The sequence below is a fragment of the Lepus europaeus genome, chromosome 5 (assembly GCF_033115175.1).
Source record: "Lepus europaeus isolate LE1 chromosome 5, mLepTim1.pri, whole genome shotgun sequence".
NCBI classification, from domain to species: Eukaryota; Metazoa; Chordata; class Mammalia; order Lagomorpha; family Leporidae; genus Lepus; species Lepus europaeus.
The window spans coordinates 114,487,216-114,504,528 of record NC_084831.1 but is presented as its reverse complement, the minus strand read 5'-3'; the positions used below and the strand labels follow the sequence as shown (position 1 = coordinate 114,504,528).

The 17,313-nt window shown below is 42.3% G+C and overlaps 1 protein-coding gene across 1 annotated transcript in view; it reads right to left on the bottom strand.

Annotated features, from left to right (window-relative positions):
• Positions 1–516: 516 nt before the first annotated feature.
• Positions 517–17,313, bottom strand: part of LOC133759184 (olfactory receptor 5J3-like) — a 32,176-nt gene continuing 15,379 nt past the window's right edge. The window contains 4 exon segments of the mRNA XM_062190130.1: positions 517–1,412; positions 1,415–1,449; positions 3,876–4,019; positions 16,373–16,551. Of these exon segments, the coding sequence (XP_062046114.1) occupies positions 517–1,412; positions 1,415–1,449; positions 3,876–4,019; positions 16,373–16,551 (1,254 nt within the window).

The following is a 17,313-nucleotide window of genomic DNA, read 5'->3' as shown; positions in this document are numbered from 1 at the left end:
TGCTGGCATCCCATATGAGCGCTGGTTCGAGACCTGACTACTCCACTTCCGATCCAGCTCTCTGCTATGGCCTGGGATAGCAGTAGAAGATGACCCAAGTCCCTGGGCCCCTGCACCCACGTGGCTCCTGGCTGCAGATTGGCGCAGCTCCGGCTGTCGTGGCCATCTGGGGAGTGAACCAGTGGATGCAAGGCCTCTCTCTCTCTCTCTGTCTCTACCTCTCTCTGTAACTCTGTCTTTCAAATAAATAAAATAAATCTTTAAAAAAATAATTGCCTAGAGTTGAAGGCATTCATAAGAATGATAAGTGATTGCTCAGTGGATGTGTGTCTTCATGTTTGGGTGATGAAAATGTTCTAAATAATTGGCTCAGTGAAAAGAACACAATGCATGTGAGATTCCGATATGTGAAATGCTCAGCACAGGCATTGATCAGACTAGGGACCACACTTGTCAAAAGATACTATACAGAGAGTGAGCTCTGTTATAACTGCAGCTGGGATGTTCTTGTTTTCCTCAAATTAAGGAATTTTCCAGAACACTAAACATTATCCAGTTGCTGACCTCACTAGAGAACCCCTGTTTTCCAGTAAGCTTCCTCAGGGCACCCTTGACCTCCTTGTTCCTTAGGCTGTAGATGATGGGGTTCAACATCGGGGTCACAACACAGAAGAGCACAGAGACCAGGATGTCCATGTCCAGGGAGGAGCCTTCACGGGGCCTGGCATAGTTGAAGTTGGCTGTTCCAAAGAAGACCACCACCACAGTGAGGTGGGACGTGCAGGTCGAGAAGGCCTTGCTCCTGCCCTGAGCAGAGGGAATCTGAAGGATGGCTGAGACGATGCGGATGTAGGACAGCGCCGTGAAGAGGCAGGGGCTCAGGCCGATGGTGGCGCTGGCCACGTGCAGCACAGACTCGTTGACAGAGGTGTCTGAGCAGGAGAGCTTCAGGAGCAAGGGGATGTCACAGAGGAAGTGGCTGATGTGGTTGGGCCCACACAGAGTGAGTGAGGCTGTCAGCACGGTGTGCGTCACAGAGTTCACCAGCCCACACATCCAGGATGCAGTCACCAAGCAAACACAGACCTTCGCACTCATGAGAACTGGGTATTGGAGAGGGCGGCAAATGGCCACGTAGCGGTCATAAGCCATAGCAGCCAACAAGACACCTTCGGTGCCAGCACATGTCACAAGGAAGAACATCTGGGAAAGGCAGCCCTCGTAGGAGATGGTCTTCTCTTCCCGGAAGAAGTTCACCAGCATGACTGGAACGGTGGTAGAAGTGTAGCACATGTCCAAGAAGCTCAAGTTGCTAAGGAAATAATACATTGGAGTATGGAAAGTAGGACTGACCCTGGTCGAATTTCCCAGAAAAGTTATTAGATAAATGACCAAGAATACCAGGAAGAATGGCCTTTGTAATCACAATGGTTGGGAAAGCTAAGAAAATTAATTTAGTGGTGACCACAATTTGACTTTCCATTTCCTTGAATTCTTTCCAACTATAATGAAAGTTGAGAAATAAATAAAAGAAGTAGATAAGTGGAAAAACCTGGGAATAAGTGACTAACTCTTGCCCATGCTTTGTTTCTTGGATTAGGAGACAAATCTTCTAGGTAGTTACTCTTACCTCTATCTTGTGATGAAGATGCAGGACTATTCATGAGCTAGAAGGAGAATTCTGGGAATAAGGTGAGGGTTTCCTGGAACAGCACTGTCCCCTCTCTTCTTTCCCAATAAGGCTCTTTCCAGTCTGTCATGGTGATGTTGGAGGTGGGTCACAGCTAAAACTGCAGTGCTAATGTTATAATATGCCTAGAGTTAATTAAGGTAACAGTGTGGCTGACGAAATGGCTGCCTCTTCTGGGATACTTACCTAACCTGTAGTTTCTGAGTTGTTAATGATATGGAAAGTCCTTGAGACTTCAGGGTTCTGCTCACATCTAGCTGTCTGCTTACTCTAACATTCGCCCTGAAGGAATCTGGACCCTTAAATATTATAAGAGGAAGCAGAATGAGGGAGAGCCTTCTGTAACTTCCTTAGGCTGAGATGGAATGTAGGCCCTTCCTTTCCAAGGAGTCAAGATTGCCTTGCTGTCTGTTGAGCCAAGAGTCCCTTTCTGCTCAGGTGAGCGTTGGATTTGAATGAATGATAGGAGTCCTGGATCTAAGTCCCACAGGCAGATAGATACTGCCATCAGGCTATTTATTGATGATCATTGTGTGGTATCACCTCAGGGTCATCATATTGGTATGGATCTGTTGAAGCTTCTGTTATACTTATGTAGCCACTCAGCCTCCTTGTAAATGGCTTGAGTATTTACTTCAGCTTGACCTGAGGTATTAAACCAAGTGTAACAGGATGAGTTGATAACTACATAAACTCCTTGCTCAGCTAATAAAAAGCTTAGAGTTCTCCAATTATTCCATATTGGCTAAGGAATCCAAAAGATCTGAATTTTATCAGGGCCATTGACCATATTATGTGCAATGACTTCAGCAATTTTGTTAGCAAGTTTTAGGTGTGTTTGTGATATGTAAATCCTTCGCATGGTTCGAAGCTGCAGTAGTTTCAGTAGCCTTGGCCATCATGAATCCAAAGACTCTTTTTACTCTGGGGGAGAGGGAGTCTTGGTATCATTGAAAAGTGTGGTTTCTCTTGGAAAAAGTTATCCCAGTGTGCAATCACCCATAAAGTGGACATTGTCTATACACTGGTAAGCAAGAACCAATTCAGAGAAGAACATTGGTAAGGTAGAAGACCTTTTGCAGAGGGTTTATACAGAGCCAAGGGTGGCCTGAGGGAGTACAGAGAGCGGTTGGCTGAGACTTGTCATAGGTGGCTAAGATTCTAGAGGGAATGGAGTGCAGTTGCATTCGTGGGCCCCAATTCTGTGAGGGGGGTGCTTACATGTCTGGCTGGTGGTCTTCAAGATATAGATGGCTTTTCCTGAAAGGGATGTCCTCCTTTCTATCCTCTGTGGGAGTTTTTCTAGTTTCTCTCTGTTGTGGCTTCTTTTGGGGTCCTTTGACAAGTCTGGAAATGCATGAGTCAAATTGGGTTGACAATTAGAGAGCTGGAACAATGGTGGGTTATTATACTGCTTCAATAAGAAACTTGCAAAGTCTTCCATGTAGGGGATTGGTATTTGTAGAGAGGTCTGTGAAGGCCTGGAAAGAACCTATTTTTTCTGTATGGGTCTCATTTTAGCAAGGAGGGTATCCAAGATCATTACATGGGAGACTGGTGGTAGATTTATGGAAAGATTCTCTTTCTGGAGTGTTAAGTCTAAAACATAACCAGGAGCTTACAAAGGTTGGGCTTCCTAAATCTTAATTTAAATCAGGGTTTCATTTAAGGTCTTTGTTGTTTTATGTGAGTTGAGAGTGTATTCCAATAAGCTATCTACCCTGGATTGGATTTTTGGGTCTAGGATGGTTTATCCAGCAGGTGGTGAGGTTCTCCCTGTGTGCTATAGTACAGAAGACATTGACTGAAAGATTAAATCTCCATTAGTCTCCTTGTGCATAAATCAGGATCCCAAAATGTAGACTGTAAAGAGGAGCCCCATGGTGAGTTTTTCTTTAAAGTAAGCTGTTTAGGAAATATAAGAAGGGGGAAGTAAGTAGGAATGGGTATAGCTTTAAAGAAATCAAGTTAGGAGGGGCTTTCCTCTGGGAAAACAAATCAACACTAGGGCAAGAATTATGAGGGTTCCTACTAAGAGACAAACACCTAGAATGGGAGAAGCAATGATGCCGAAGGTGATGCTTAGTTAATCTGTTGTATTAACGTCTAGATTACAAATAGGCTAAATAAACAGCAGGGTGCAATAGCAATGTGATAGGGAGGCTAAATAAATGAGAGCTAAAGCATCACTTCTGTTAAGGAGTTGTTACTTATCTCGAAGTCTTTTTGAACAGAATCTTTAGTCCTTCCAATGGAGTCGAGGTGTGTGGACTTCTCTATGAAGTCCAATGGCTTTTCTTCAGGAAGGTCAGGGGAACCAAGCTTTACCCTGAAAAGGCGTACCCAGCCCGGGACTCCTTGGAGCTCAACTGCTCCCATCTTGTGTTCAGTTAGTCAGAAAATGATCCTTCCTGCCAGGTGTTAAGCAAAATTCTACAGAAACTGCTTGAGGTAGGGCCTCATGGGTATGTATTGGGATGATAAGATCTGATTCTAATAATCACATAGGCTTTCTGGACCTGCCCTCAATTAATAATACACTGGAGACAGTTATGGGTCTCAGAACCAGATAGAAAGTCCAAGGTGAGGGAAGGTTTTCCATAGGTCACTTCATCAGGCCCGAGTTATAATTTGTCCTTTGGGGGTGATTTTTGTTCTAAGGAAAGTTATAAGTAATAGTATTAACCAAGTTTCTGAGGTCTCTTGACAAAGTTTAGCTAGAGTCCTCTTATGATTGATTTGCCCTTTCAAACTTTCCTGAAGACCGAGGTATCCAAGCAGATGGGAGGGGATAAGTGATTCCCACTGCAAGGGCAACCTGTTGAGTGTACTTTGCTGTAAAGGATGGCCCATTATTACTTTATAAGGAAGTAGGAAGTCTAATATGAGGAATGATTTCCTTTAGAAGGGCTTTTGTTAGTTCCTGTGTCAGCTCAGTTCCAGTATAGAAGGCTGTTCTCCACCCATTAAAGGTATCTATAAAAACTATGAAGCACTTAAACGCATGTGAACAGTGTATTTGAGTAAGTCAGTTTGCTAGTCTTCCACTGGATGTGTTCCTCTTCTCTGAATTTGTTGATTTGTTGGAGTGAGGCAAGGGTCTAAGGTCTATCGCCAAGTTTTTTTTTTTCTTTTTGTTACAGAGGCCACATGCCCTGACTTGTTTGATAGCGTATTTTAGGACCTTTCCTTTATTTTTTTACATTATTATTTTAATTTATTTAATTCTTATGATAATCTTTAAAATTTTTTAAGGTATACAAATTTAATATATTTCCAATGTAAATATAGATTCAGGAGCATAGTGACATTTCTCACCCTACCCTCATGCTTCCACCCTTCTTCCTCCTCCCTCTCCTATCTCCATTCTTTTTTTTTTGTCTTTTTAAAAATTTTATTTATTGTTTTATTTGCTTGTATTTTTTAAAATTTATTTAAAAGACAGAATTACAGAGAGAGAGGTAGAAACAGAGAGAGAGGTCTTTCATCCACTGGTTCACTCCCCAGATGGCGATGGCTCAAGCTGCGCCAATCTGGAGCCAGGAGCCAGGAGCTTCCTCTGGGTCTCCCACGTGGGTGCAGGGACCCAAGGACTTGGGCCATTTTCCACTGCTTTCCCAGGCCATAGCAGAGAGCTGGATTGGAAGAGGAGCAGCCGGAACTAGAACTGGCACCCATATGGGGTGCTAGTGCTTCAGGCCAGGGGTTTAACCCACTGTGCCACAGTGCCAGCCCCTGCATGTATTTTGTAAATGCAACTTTAGGAACATATTAATTCCTGCCATGGTACCCACCCACCTCCTCTTCCCTCTCCTGTTCCCAGTTTTTACAAGCATCTATTTTCATTTAACTTTATACACAGAAGATTAAGTCTATTCTAAGTAAAGAGTTCAACACTTTGTATGAGAAAGAAAAAGAAGGACAAAAAGACAAAAAAATTAACAAAGAAAAAACTGTTCCTCAATAGTTTCCACAATGGCTGTTCAAAGTCATTGCATCTCAAAGGTGATTTTGCCTTTTTTTTTTTTAGCAACTTAATTATCTCCAAAGAAATAATAAAAGATGATGCATCTTAGACTTAATTATCACTTATAGGACATTAGAGTATCCTCCATTTAATACATTAAAATGAAGTAATTATTTGAGAACAAGTTCTACTTTTAAGTCTCATAATACAACTCTTTGAGGAAAGATGTCCTGCATGGGAAGTTGGTGCACAGTGATTCCTGTTGTTAATTTAACAATCAACACTCTTATATATGACATCAATGATCACCCATCGCTCTTGAAATGAGCTGCCTAGGCTAGGGAAGCCTTTTGGATCCACAAACTCCATCAGTATTTCGACAAGGCCTTAAGCAAAGTGGAAGTTCTCTCCTCCCCCCTCCTTTGATGACCACTTCTTTCCACTGGGGTCTCACCCACAGAGGTCCTTTATATAGGACACTTTTTTGCACAGTGTCTTAGTTTTCCATGCCTGAAATGCTCTCCTGAATGCCTTAAGGGCTGATGCAGAGGTAAGAGTGTTACTTAAGATGATTGTCATTCTGTGAGTCTGCTGTATGAACTGCTTCCCATGTTGGAGCATTCACTCCTTTCTAATCCTATCCATTATTATTACTGAATATTTGGTTCTATTTATATGATCACTTTAATACTTGATCCTATCTATATGATCACTTTAACAATTAATCCTATCCACATGATCTCCATAATACTGAAAATGCTATTTTTACTACCTAGCTTAATGGGATTTAGGGTCCCATGGCAGGTTTCCAAACTGTACCCTTAGAAGTAGGTCCATAGGAATGTATGCAGAACTGTACTGCTTTATGGTTATAAACTTCATACATTTCACAGTTACAACTTTAGGATCATAGTAATTCTTCCCACCATGCCTGCCCTCCTTCCAACACTCTCACCCCCTTCCTCTTACATCTCTTATTCACACTCTTTTTACTAAGATCTATTTTCATTTAACTTTAATATACATGTGGTTAATTATATGTTAGGAATTCATTGATTAGTATGAAAGAAAAAAAAAAGAAAAGTAAAATAAGATAAAAGAAAAGAAAAAAAACCTGTTCCTCAACAGTCAAGACCAGGGCTGTTCTAAGTCATTGCTTCTCAAAGTGACAATTTCACTTCTACAGGTTCTCTTTTAGATGCTCTATTAGTTATCACAGATCCCCATTCTTAATTTGTACAAAAGTCTATTGCCAGTTTACTTTGCACTCATAAGATTAAACCTACACTAAGAGTTCAACAAATAGCATGAATGAAAAAAGCACTGTTTGCCAGCACCACAGCTCACTAGGCTAATCCTCTGCCTTGCAGCGCTGGCACATCGGGTTCTAGTCCCAGTCGGGGCATCAGATTCTGTCCCGGTTGCCCCTCTTCCAGGCTAGCTCTCTGCTGTGGCCAGGGAGTGCAGTGGAGGATGGCCCAAGTGCTTGGGCCCTGCACCCCATGGGAGACGAGGAGAAGCACCTGGCTCCTGCCATCGGATCAGCGTGTTGTACCAGACGCAGCGCGCCTACCGCGGCGGCCATTGGAGGGTGAACCAATGGCAAAGGAAGACCTTTCTCTCTGTCTCTCTCTCTCTCTCACTATCCACTCTGCCTGTCAAAAAAAGAAAGAAAGAAAAAGAAAAAAGAAAAAAGCACCGTTACTCAACAGACAGGACAGCTACAAACAATCATTGAGTCTCAAAATGTCAATTTCACTCCTATAAATTACTCTATTAGTTACCACAGATCAGGGAAAATGTATGGTATTTGTCTTTTTGTGACTGGCTTATTTCATTAAGTATAATGGTTTCCAGTTGCATCCATTTTGTTGCAAAAGACAGGATTGCATTTTTTAAACATTTGGTAGTATTCCATAATGTATATACCCCATAATTTCTTTATTCAGTCTTCAGTTGATGGACTCTGGGTTGATTCCATATCTTAGCTATTGTGAATTGAGCTGCAATGAACGTGGGGGTACAGATCACTCTTTCATATGTTGATCTCATTTCATTTGGGTAAATTCCCAAAAGTGGAATAGTTGGCTCATATGGTAGGTCTATATTCAGATTTCTGAGGTATCTCCATACTGTCTTCAACAGTGATTGCACAAGTGTACATTCCCACCAACCATTGATAAGGATATCTTTCCCCCACATCTTTGCCAGCATTTATTGTTTGTTTACTTCAGTATGAGAGCCATTCTAACTGGGTGAAGTGAAACCTCATTGTGTTTTCGATTTGCATTTCCCTGATGACTAGTGATCCTGAGCACATTTTTCATGTGTCTATTGGCCATTTGAATTTCCTCTTTTGCAAAATGCCTGTTTAAGCCCTTTGCCTGTTTCTAATCTGGGTTGTTTGCTTGCTTGTTGTTGATTTTCTTAAGCTGTTTATAGACTCTGGATATTAATCCTTTATCAGTTGCATAGTTTGCAAATATCTTCTCCCATTCTGTCTGTTGCCTCTTCACTTTGCTGAGTGTTTCCTTTGCAGTGCAGAAGTCTTTCAGCTGGATTTGTCATTTTTGTCAATTTTGACTTTGATTGCCTGTGCTTCTGGGGTCTTTTCCAAGAAGTCTTTGCCTATGACAATGTCTTGCAGAATTTCCCAAAATTTTTCTAGTAATTTGATGGTATCTGATCATAGATTTAGGTCTTTGATCCACTTTGAGTGGGTTTTTGTGTAAGGTATAAGGTAGGGGTCTTGTTTCATACTTCTGCATGTGGAGATTTAGTTTTCCCAGTATCATTTGTTGAAGAGACTGCTTTGCTCCAGGGATTGATTTTAGATCCTTTGTCAAAGATTAGTTGGTTGCAGATGTGTGGGTTTCTTTCTGAAGTTTCTATTCTGTTCCATTGGTCTGCGCATCTGTTTTTGTGCCAGTACCAAGCTGTTTTGATTATAACTGCCCTGCAGTTGTATCTTGAAATCTTGCTTTGTTTTTGTTGTTTAATATTTCTTTAGCTATTCAGAGTCCCTTTGTTTCCATATGAATTTTAGCATTGATTTCTCTAGATCTGAAAAGAATGTCATTGATATTTTGATTGAGATATCATTGAATCTATAAATTGCTTTCAATAGTATGGGCATTTTGATGATATTAATTCTCCCAATGCACAGACATGGAAGACTTTTCCATATTTTTGGTGTCTTCTTCTATTTATTCTTTAACGTTTTTTAATTTTCATCATAGAGATATTTGATTTCTTCAGTTAGATTTATTCCAAGGTATTTAATTTGTTTTGTAGCTATGGTGAATGATATTGATCTTAGACATTCTTTCTTGCACTTGTCATTGTTTATGTATACAAGGGCTGTTGACTTTTGTGTGTTGATTTATATACTATTACTTTACTAAGCTTTTTTATGAGTTCCAATAGTCTTAGTGGAGTCTTTTGCTTCCCCTATATGTAGAATCATGTCATCTGCAAATAGAGATTATTTGACATCCTCCTTTTCAATTTGTAATTTTTTGATTTCTTTTTCTGGCCTAATGGCTCTGGCTCAAACTTCTAGGACTATATTAAATTGCAGTGGTGAGAGTGGGCATCATTTCCTGGTTCCAGATCTTAGTGTAATGCTTCTAACTATTCCCCATTCAATAAGGTGCTGTGTGTTTTTCATAAATTGCCTTGATTGTGTTGAGGAATGTTCCTTCTGTACACAATTTGATTAAGGTTTCCATCAGGAAATATGTGTAATTTGTCAAATGCTTTCTCTGCATCTATTGAGATAATCTTACTTTTTCTTCAGTTCCTTTATGTGATGTATCACATTTATTGGTTTGTGAATGTTGAACCATCTCTGCATACCAGGGATAAATCCCATTTGGTCCAGGCAAACAATCTTTCTGATGTGTTATTGGATTCAATTGCTTAATATTTTGTTGAGGATTTTTGGATCTATGTTCATTGGGGATATTGATCTATAGTTCTCTTTCTCTATTGTACCTTTTTTCTTGCTTAGGAATCAAGGTGATGCAGGCTTCATAAAAAGAGTTTTGGAGGCTTCCATCCTTTTCAATTGTTTTGAATCACTTAAGAAGAATTGGAATTAGTTTTTCTTTAAATGTCTGGTTGAATTCAGCTCTGAAGCCATTTGGTCCTGGGCTTTTCTTTGTTGGGATGGTTTTTATTAGTGGTTCAATTTCTGTCTTGGTTGTTGGTCTTTTTAGATTTTCTATGTCTTCATGACTCAATGTTGGTAGATTGTATCCCATAAATCTCCAGCACTGGTTTTAAGTTTTCTGTTTTCTTCTTGTGGTTTTTGGTCTTACTGTAGTATTTTCAAAGATTTATCTTCTAATTCAGATATTGTTTCTTCTGCCTTGTCAAGTCTGCTGTTAAGGCTCTCCACTGCATTTTTTATTTGATTTATTAATTTCATTATTTCTAATATTTCATTTTTATTTCTCTTCAAAATCTCAATTTCATGGGAAAATTTTTCATTCATGTCACATATGGTTTCCTTTAGTTTGTAGATTTGCTTCTGATTGCTTTTGAGTATTCCTATCATTTATTTTTTGAATTATATTTCTGAAATTTCATTGATCTCTTCATCTTCACATTCTAATATTAAAATGCTGTTGTGTCCTTTGGGGGAGGTTATGATGTCTTCCTTATTGTTGTTTCTTGAATTTCTGCTTTTATTTTTAAGCATTTGTGGAGTTAATTATTGTTTTTTCCCTCTGATGGTTTTTATCTTTGAGCTGTGCCTCTGTAGCTTAGTAGAATACCTGTGCTTTCAGTAAATACCAAGAGGTATATGGGGGTATGTTCAGTGAGCTCTAGTCAGTGCTCCAGGGTAGAGTGAGTATCCAGGGTAGCATCCAAGTTGGAGGTGGTGGCTTTCCTCATGAACAGAAAGGGAAGATGGTCATGTCTGTTGGTGTGATCACTCCATCACCTCCTCTTCTTCAAGCTGAGCTAGGCCCAGGTGTTAGACCCCAGTGCATTCAATGCTCATCTGTGCACATGATCTGCGCAGTCCTCCCTTTGAGCATGGTTCCAGCTGCTATGCGCTGCCCTGGTAACCAAGGTGTTCCAAGAGCATGGCTCTGCACCCAGAGCTTGCCCAGAACCCCAGCTATACCCTGTCCCCTCTAATGCAGTCACAGTGTTTTCACAGTTGCAGCACCCAGGTCTCCCATGGTTAAGGGGTGCAAGAGAGTCCACTCTCTCCCACTAGCCTGTCCTTTCCACAGATACTGAGGAGTTCCCAGAGCCACTGCCCTGTGTGTTTTGCCTGGCCAGGTGGAGTTCAGCTCCCCCAGCTAGACTCAGACTCAGTGGGGAACACAGATCATCCCCTTGGTGAAATTCCTGTGTCACACACATGCACTATACCCACCGGCTACAGCCCTACCCCTCTCACAATTGCACTGGGCAGGTACAAGAGACCCTGCGGCCTGTACTTTCCTTTGGTGGGGCTGGCTCTCCCTCCCTGCCTTTTGCTGTGTGGGCTAAGTGGAGCTGGTGTTTTTGCCCCGATCACTAGGTGGGGGCAGACCCCACAAGTTGTCTCAAACTGCTATGGTTTCCCCTGCTGACAGTCCCCTTTAGCTGCTGTGTGTGCATGGAAGAGCCGGAGCAGCTGCTCCTGTTTGTGTCCAAAATGGCTCCCACCTTTTCACAGCTAGCCACAGGGCACTGGTATGGAGGGAGAGATGTAGAGAGAGAGAGACATGCTGTTCCCTCTCCTCCCCACTCCCAGTCAGCTGTTGCCTAGCTTCCTTGAGGGTCCGGGATGGACTCAAACAAGGTGCAGTCTACTAGGCTCTCCTTCCAGCTATATCAACAGTAGTGAGGGCCAGTGAAATCTGACCTCCCCTCCCTAGCCAGTGGGAGCTGATGAGTTCTTTGTTGTGTTCGTTCTCTGTGCTCTATGCTCATTGCTGCATGTCTGTGCCTTCCCCTTAGCTCCAGGCCATTTCCACTGCTTTCATAAGACCTCCCAGTACAGTTTCCCCGGCAATTTTTCCCTGAGAGTGTACCTTCTCTACTTTTTTTCCTGCTAAGTTCACGGAGCCTAGAGCAGACCTCCCTGTCACTATTTCGCCATCTTGCTTCCCCCTCCTCCAACTCTGTTTTATTTTTAACTTTTATTTTTTTTTTTTTTTGACAGGCAGAGTGGATAGTGAGAGAGAGAGACAGAGAGAAAGGTCTTCCTTTTTGCCGTTGGTTCACCCTCCAATGGCCGCTGCGCCGATCCTAAGCCAGGAGCCAGGTGCTTCTCCTGGTCTCCCATGCGGATGCAGGGCCCAGGGACTTGGGCCATCCTCCACTGCCTTCCCAGGCCATAGCAGAGAGCTGGCCTGGAAGAGGAGCAACCGGGATAGAATCCGGCGCCCCAACCGGGGCTAAAACCCGGTGTGCCAGCGCCGCAAGGCAGAGGATTAGCCTGTTAAGCCACGGTGCCGGCCTTAACTTTTATTTAATGAATATAAATTTCCAAAGTATAGCTTATGGATTACAATGGCTTCCCCCCCATAACTTCCCTCCCACCCGCAACTCTCCCCTTTCCCACTCCCTCTCCCCTTCCATTCACATCAAGATTCATTTTCAATTCTCTTTATATACAGAAGATCAGTTTAGTATATATTAAGTAAAGATTTCAACAGTTTGCCCCCACATAGCAACACAAAGTGAAAAAAATACTGTTGGAGTACTAGTTATAGCATTAAATAACAGTGAACAGCACATTAAAGACAGAGATCCTACATGATATTTTTTAAAAATTAATTTTCTATGCAATTTCCAATGTAATACCAGGGTTTTTTTTTTCCATTTTCAATTATCTTTATATACAGAAGATCTAATTTCCTCGCCTTTTTTTTTTTTTTTTGGTCTGAATAAAAAATTCCAGTGATTTGTCTTCTAGCTCAAATATCCTTTTTTCTGACTCACCAAGTCTGTTGTTACAGCTTTCAGCTGCATTTTTTATTTGACCTATTGAATTCTTCATTTCTAATTTTTCATTTTGATTTCTTTTAAAATTTCAATTTCATGGGAAAATTTTTCATTCATGTCATATATGGATTTTTTTATTCATGAATATGCTTCTCATTGCTTCTGAGTAATCCTATGATTAATCTTGTGAATTCCATTTCAAGCATTTCATCAATCTCTTCATCTTCACATTCTAATATTGAAATATTGTTGTGTTCCTTTGGAGGGGATCATATTGTCTTCTTTACTCTTGTTACTTAAATTTCTTCATTTATTTTTAGACATTTGTGGAGATACTTGTTGGTTTTTCCCTCTGGCGGCTTTTATCTTTGAACTATGCATCTGTGGCTTAGTATAGTGTCTACTCTTTCAGTGAATATCCAGAGATGTGTGCTGGGTGTGGCCAGGGAACTTTGGTCAGTGCTCCAGGGTGGGGTGAGTATCCAGGGTGACACCCAAGTTGGGGGTGGTAGATATTCTGTTGTTAAAAGGAAGGGTGGGAGTATGGTCACCTCTGTTGGCATAACCACTCCCTTGCCTCCTGTCTTCCCAGGTTATCAATGCCTGGGTGTTAGCCCTCAGTGAATACAATACTGTGCAGTCCTCAGTGTGAGCATGGACCTTGCTACAGTGACTCACCCCAGGCAGTCAGGGAGCTCTGAGCATGTCAAGCCACACACACTGATTGCCCAGAGACTCAGCTACATCCTGAACCTCACAAGAAGTCACAGAGTTCCCAGTCTCATCACACAGGGCTCCCACAGTCATGGGGTGCAGAGGATCCTCTCTGCCCCACTGGACTATTCCATCCATGGAGAGGCTGAGATGTTTCCAGAGCCAACTGCCTGCAAGTACTCTGCCTAGGCAGTTTGAGCCCTGGAGCCTGTGAATGTTAACAGACTGGGGGCACCTCACAGTTCTACATGGGTGCCCACCCACCTATCAATCATACCAACCAGGCTCAGTCAGCGGCACAATAGCTGCCAGCCACAGCCCTACTTATTTCACAATCACGCCTTCTCCTCACTGTTTGCCAGGTGGGTATGTATAAGAGTCTCTGCAGCTGGCACTGATATTGGAATGGCTCCTCCTCCCTGCCCACTGCTGGGTGTGTGCACCCAACTTGCTGCAGGTGCCTCTGCTGAGAAGATGGCGTCTTATCTCTGCCAGTTGTTGGGCATGTGCACAAGAGCTGCTGCACCTGTTACCTACTTATATCCAAAATGGCATCTGCCTTCTCTCAGCTGGCTGCCAGACACTGTTGTAGGGGGATGTGGAGAGCGAAATGTGCCCATTTAGTTCCGCTGTGGTTCACAGGCACCCTGTTCCCTTCAGGGCTACAGACTGGACTCAGAGATAGTGAAGTCTTCTAGTCTTTCCCTGCAGCTCTATCACCAGTGGCATGGGCTGCTACAGTCTGACTCACCTTGCTCTCCGAAGCTGCACTTTCTGTGGCTCTAGGCTGCTGGGGTCGTGTGTTGTATCCATGCTCATTGCCACACGTCTGCACCTTCCACACAGATCTGCAGCATCTCTCCTCCTTCCGCAGGATCTCCACTACAGTTTCCTCTCCAAATGACCCGAGAATACACTTTTTAAAAAAAATTTTTTCCCCTATCCTGAAACAATCCACCCTTTCCTTATTCCACCATCTTGGAATCTCCAAGCCTTTTCTTTAGAAACCTTGGTTGTAAAAGAGGTCAAGGCCCCATCCCCCAGTAGGGTGAAACATGAATCCCTTGACGACTTTCCATCGGCAGTCCTGGAGGAGTGACGTCTGATCATTTAGTCACCATCTCCCATACTTTAATAGGAATCCTCTTGTTCTGGCTCATAACTGTTTCTTTGTAGTGTAGTGTGATGTGGTGTCTGATTAGAAATATCTAACTAAGGCAGAAATGCCCTTGGAAGGGGAATTTTTAAGGCTACCTTTTTGCCACCCTGTTGACAACATTTTTTACTTTGATGATGTATAATTCTCCTTTTTGGTGTGGCTGGCAATGGACCACAGCAACATCTATGGGTACCTAGATAACTTGCAAGATACTTGAAATCTCTGAGTCATGTCATATAGGGGAGTTTTGGGCCATCAGTAGTGCCCTTTCTTTCCAACTGGCTGCGTAGACGTGCAAAAACATGAAAGTACATGGAGTCAGTATAGGCAGTGATCTGTTTTCTTTTACCTAAAAGAGGGGCTCAAGTTAAAGCAATTCATGCAGCCTTTAGAGTTGAAGGGTAAAGGGGCAGGAATTGAGCCTCAGTTATCTGTTGGATGCTCACTATTGGGTATCAGCTATTTTGACACCTTCTTTGATAAAACTATTGCCATCAGTAAATCAGACTTCCTTGGAGTTTTTAAAGGGGGACTCTATTAAATCTGCTCTGCTGTTCTGTCAACACATAAGTGAATCAATTTATTCTCCTCCTTATTTGGCATGAGGGTTGCTGGATTCAGGATTTGGCAGACTTTTAAAGGTTACTCCTGGGGAAACTAGAGGGAGGGCTTGATATTTGGCCTGTTATCTTCCATCAGCCATCAGTGATCTTTTATCTCTAGAACTACTTACAGGTGGTGAGGTGTTTGGACCTCCATAGGTTAGCCTAGAGTAAGCTTAGAAGCTGCTTCTACCAGCAAGGCAGTAGCTGCTACTGTTCAGTGATGTTTTTGACAGCTGGCAGTGAGAGAATCCAGTTGTTTAGAGAAAGAGGCCACAGGTCAGGAAAGCTCTCCTAGTTTTGGGGTCAGTACCCAAAACCAACTCTTTGTCTTTCTGCCACATAGAGTGTGAAGGGATTTTCTAGATTAGGAAGGTATAATGTAGTTGTAGTTAAAGCTGGTTTGATTGTGTTCCAGTGCACTGCAACAGCTCAATGTCAGGCCCTTTATAACCTCACATAGGGGTTTTGCCAGGATTCCAAATCCTAAAATACAGAATCTACAAAAACTGGCCATTTGAAGGAGATCCTAAGCGGTTTCCTGGTGGCCAATCACTCATTTAAAATAGCCTCCCAAAAACGAGTATAGCTTCCCAGGATTAGAATATCTCCTAAACATTTGATCTCTTGTTGAGTGGTTTGGGACTTTGATGAAGAGACTCAATACTGTCTTCCAAGAAGTTTAATACCTGAATGGCATTTTTGAAGCCCTTTTGAAGGGAACCACAGCTAAGGCTGTCAGCAACATATTGTAGGATGGCTCCAGTCTGGAATTTAAGTTCTCTTAGCAACTTAGCAAGAGCATTTCCATAAAGATGAGGACAGTCTCTAAATCCTTGAGGAAAGGCTATTAAAATATATTCTTGTGTTATATTGGTGGATGGGTTTGTTCATTCAAAAGCAAATTGGTATTGGGAGTCTGGGTAAAGGGGAATGCAGAAGAAAGCATAGAAAGCATCCTTTAAGTCTAAGACCAAAGCAGGTGGTATCCTCAGGTATCCGGGCTAGGATAGTATAAGTGTTTGGAACAGTGGGGTAAAAGGGAATTAAAGCCTAATTTTGGACACAAGATTTTGACCGTATGATATTCTCCATTTGTTTTTAGGCAGAAAGAATGAGAATGTTACAAGGGATGGACTTGGTAGCAAAATCCCATTAGCAAGGAATTTATCATGTAGGGGTCAAATTCCCCATTTGGCCTTAGGTTTTAAGGGATATTGGCATTGATGGGGAAATTAGTGACATCTTTCAAAGGGATCTTGTTAGGGATAGCATGGGTGACTCACTCAGGAATGTCCTGATCCCAGACCTGAGTTTTTACTTCACACTGAACCTCCACAGGGAGGTTTTTGAGGCAAGGTGCTGTCTTGGCTAAAGGATTAGAAAATAACGAATTTCTGCCAAGCAGAGATGTCAGACATTCTGGCATCATCAGAAACTGGTGAGAGTCCAAAACATTTTCTATCTGACAGGCAAGATGAAATATCAGGAACAAGGCTTACCACAGATTCTCATCATGGTGGAACTTTCAGAGAACAAAGGTCCTGTGTGGGAAATCAAAACAGAAAAAGTGGCTGCCTCCCAGTGAAGAAATCAGTATTCTTACCTGCAGCATCCAAGGTCAGCCAGGGCTCCAGAGTGAGATAGTTATATGAGCCACCTAAGTTCCTAAGCCCCTTCAGCCCTCAGACAGGGACACAAGGGAACCAAGAGTCTTCTCTCTCCTTTGGAGTTGAAGGCAATTCTGTTTCCAGTGTCCCTCTTGTCATTGAGGACATGGGTGGGGTGACCCTTTTAAGTGAGAACATTCTTTGCACCAATGTCCTAGCTTCCCACATCTGAAACATCCTCCCTGGGTTTTCTTACCCACGTTGAAATGCCCTTCAGGGTGGCCGTGGGGTTTCAGGGCGCTGGTTACAGCAATTGCTATTGTGGGAGCATGTTGCTTGAACTGTTACTTCCTGCAGCCCCTTTCCCTTCATCTTGCCTCTGTTATTAAATACTCCCCAAAGCTATATCTCATATCTGTGCATGGGAGTTTAGGGTCAAACTACTTACTTTTGAAGTTTTCTCCAAATGTCTGGACTGACTGATGAAATAGGTACTGAGCAAGACCTGTCCCTCAGGAGTGCTGGGGTCCGTTAGTATGTTTCTTTAAGTCCACTCACTATGAGTTGTCCCTGTAATAGTGCTAGATTTTCTTCATTATAATGGGTCCACTTGCCAA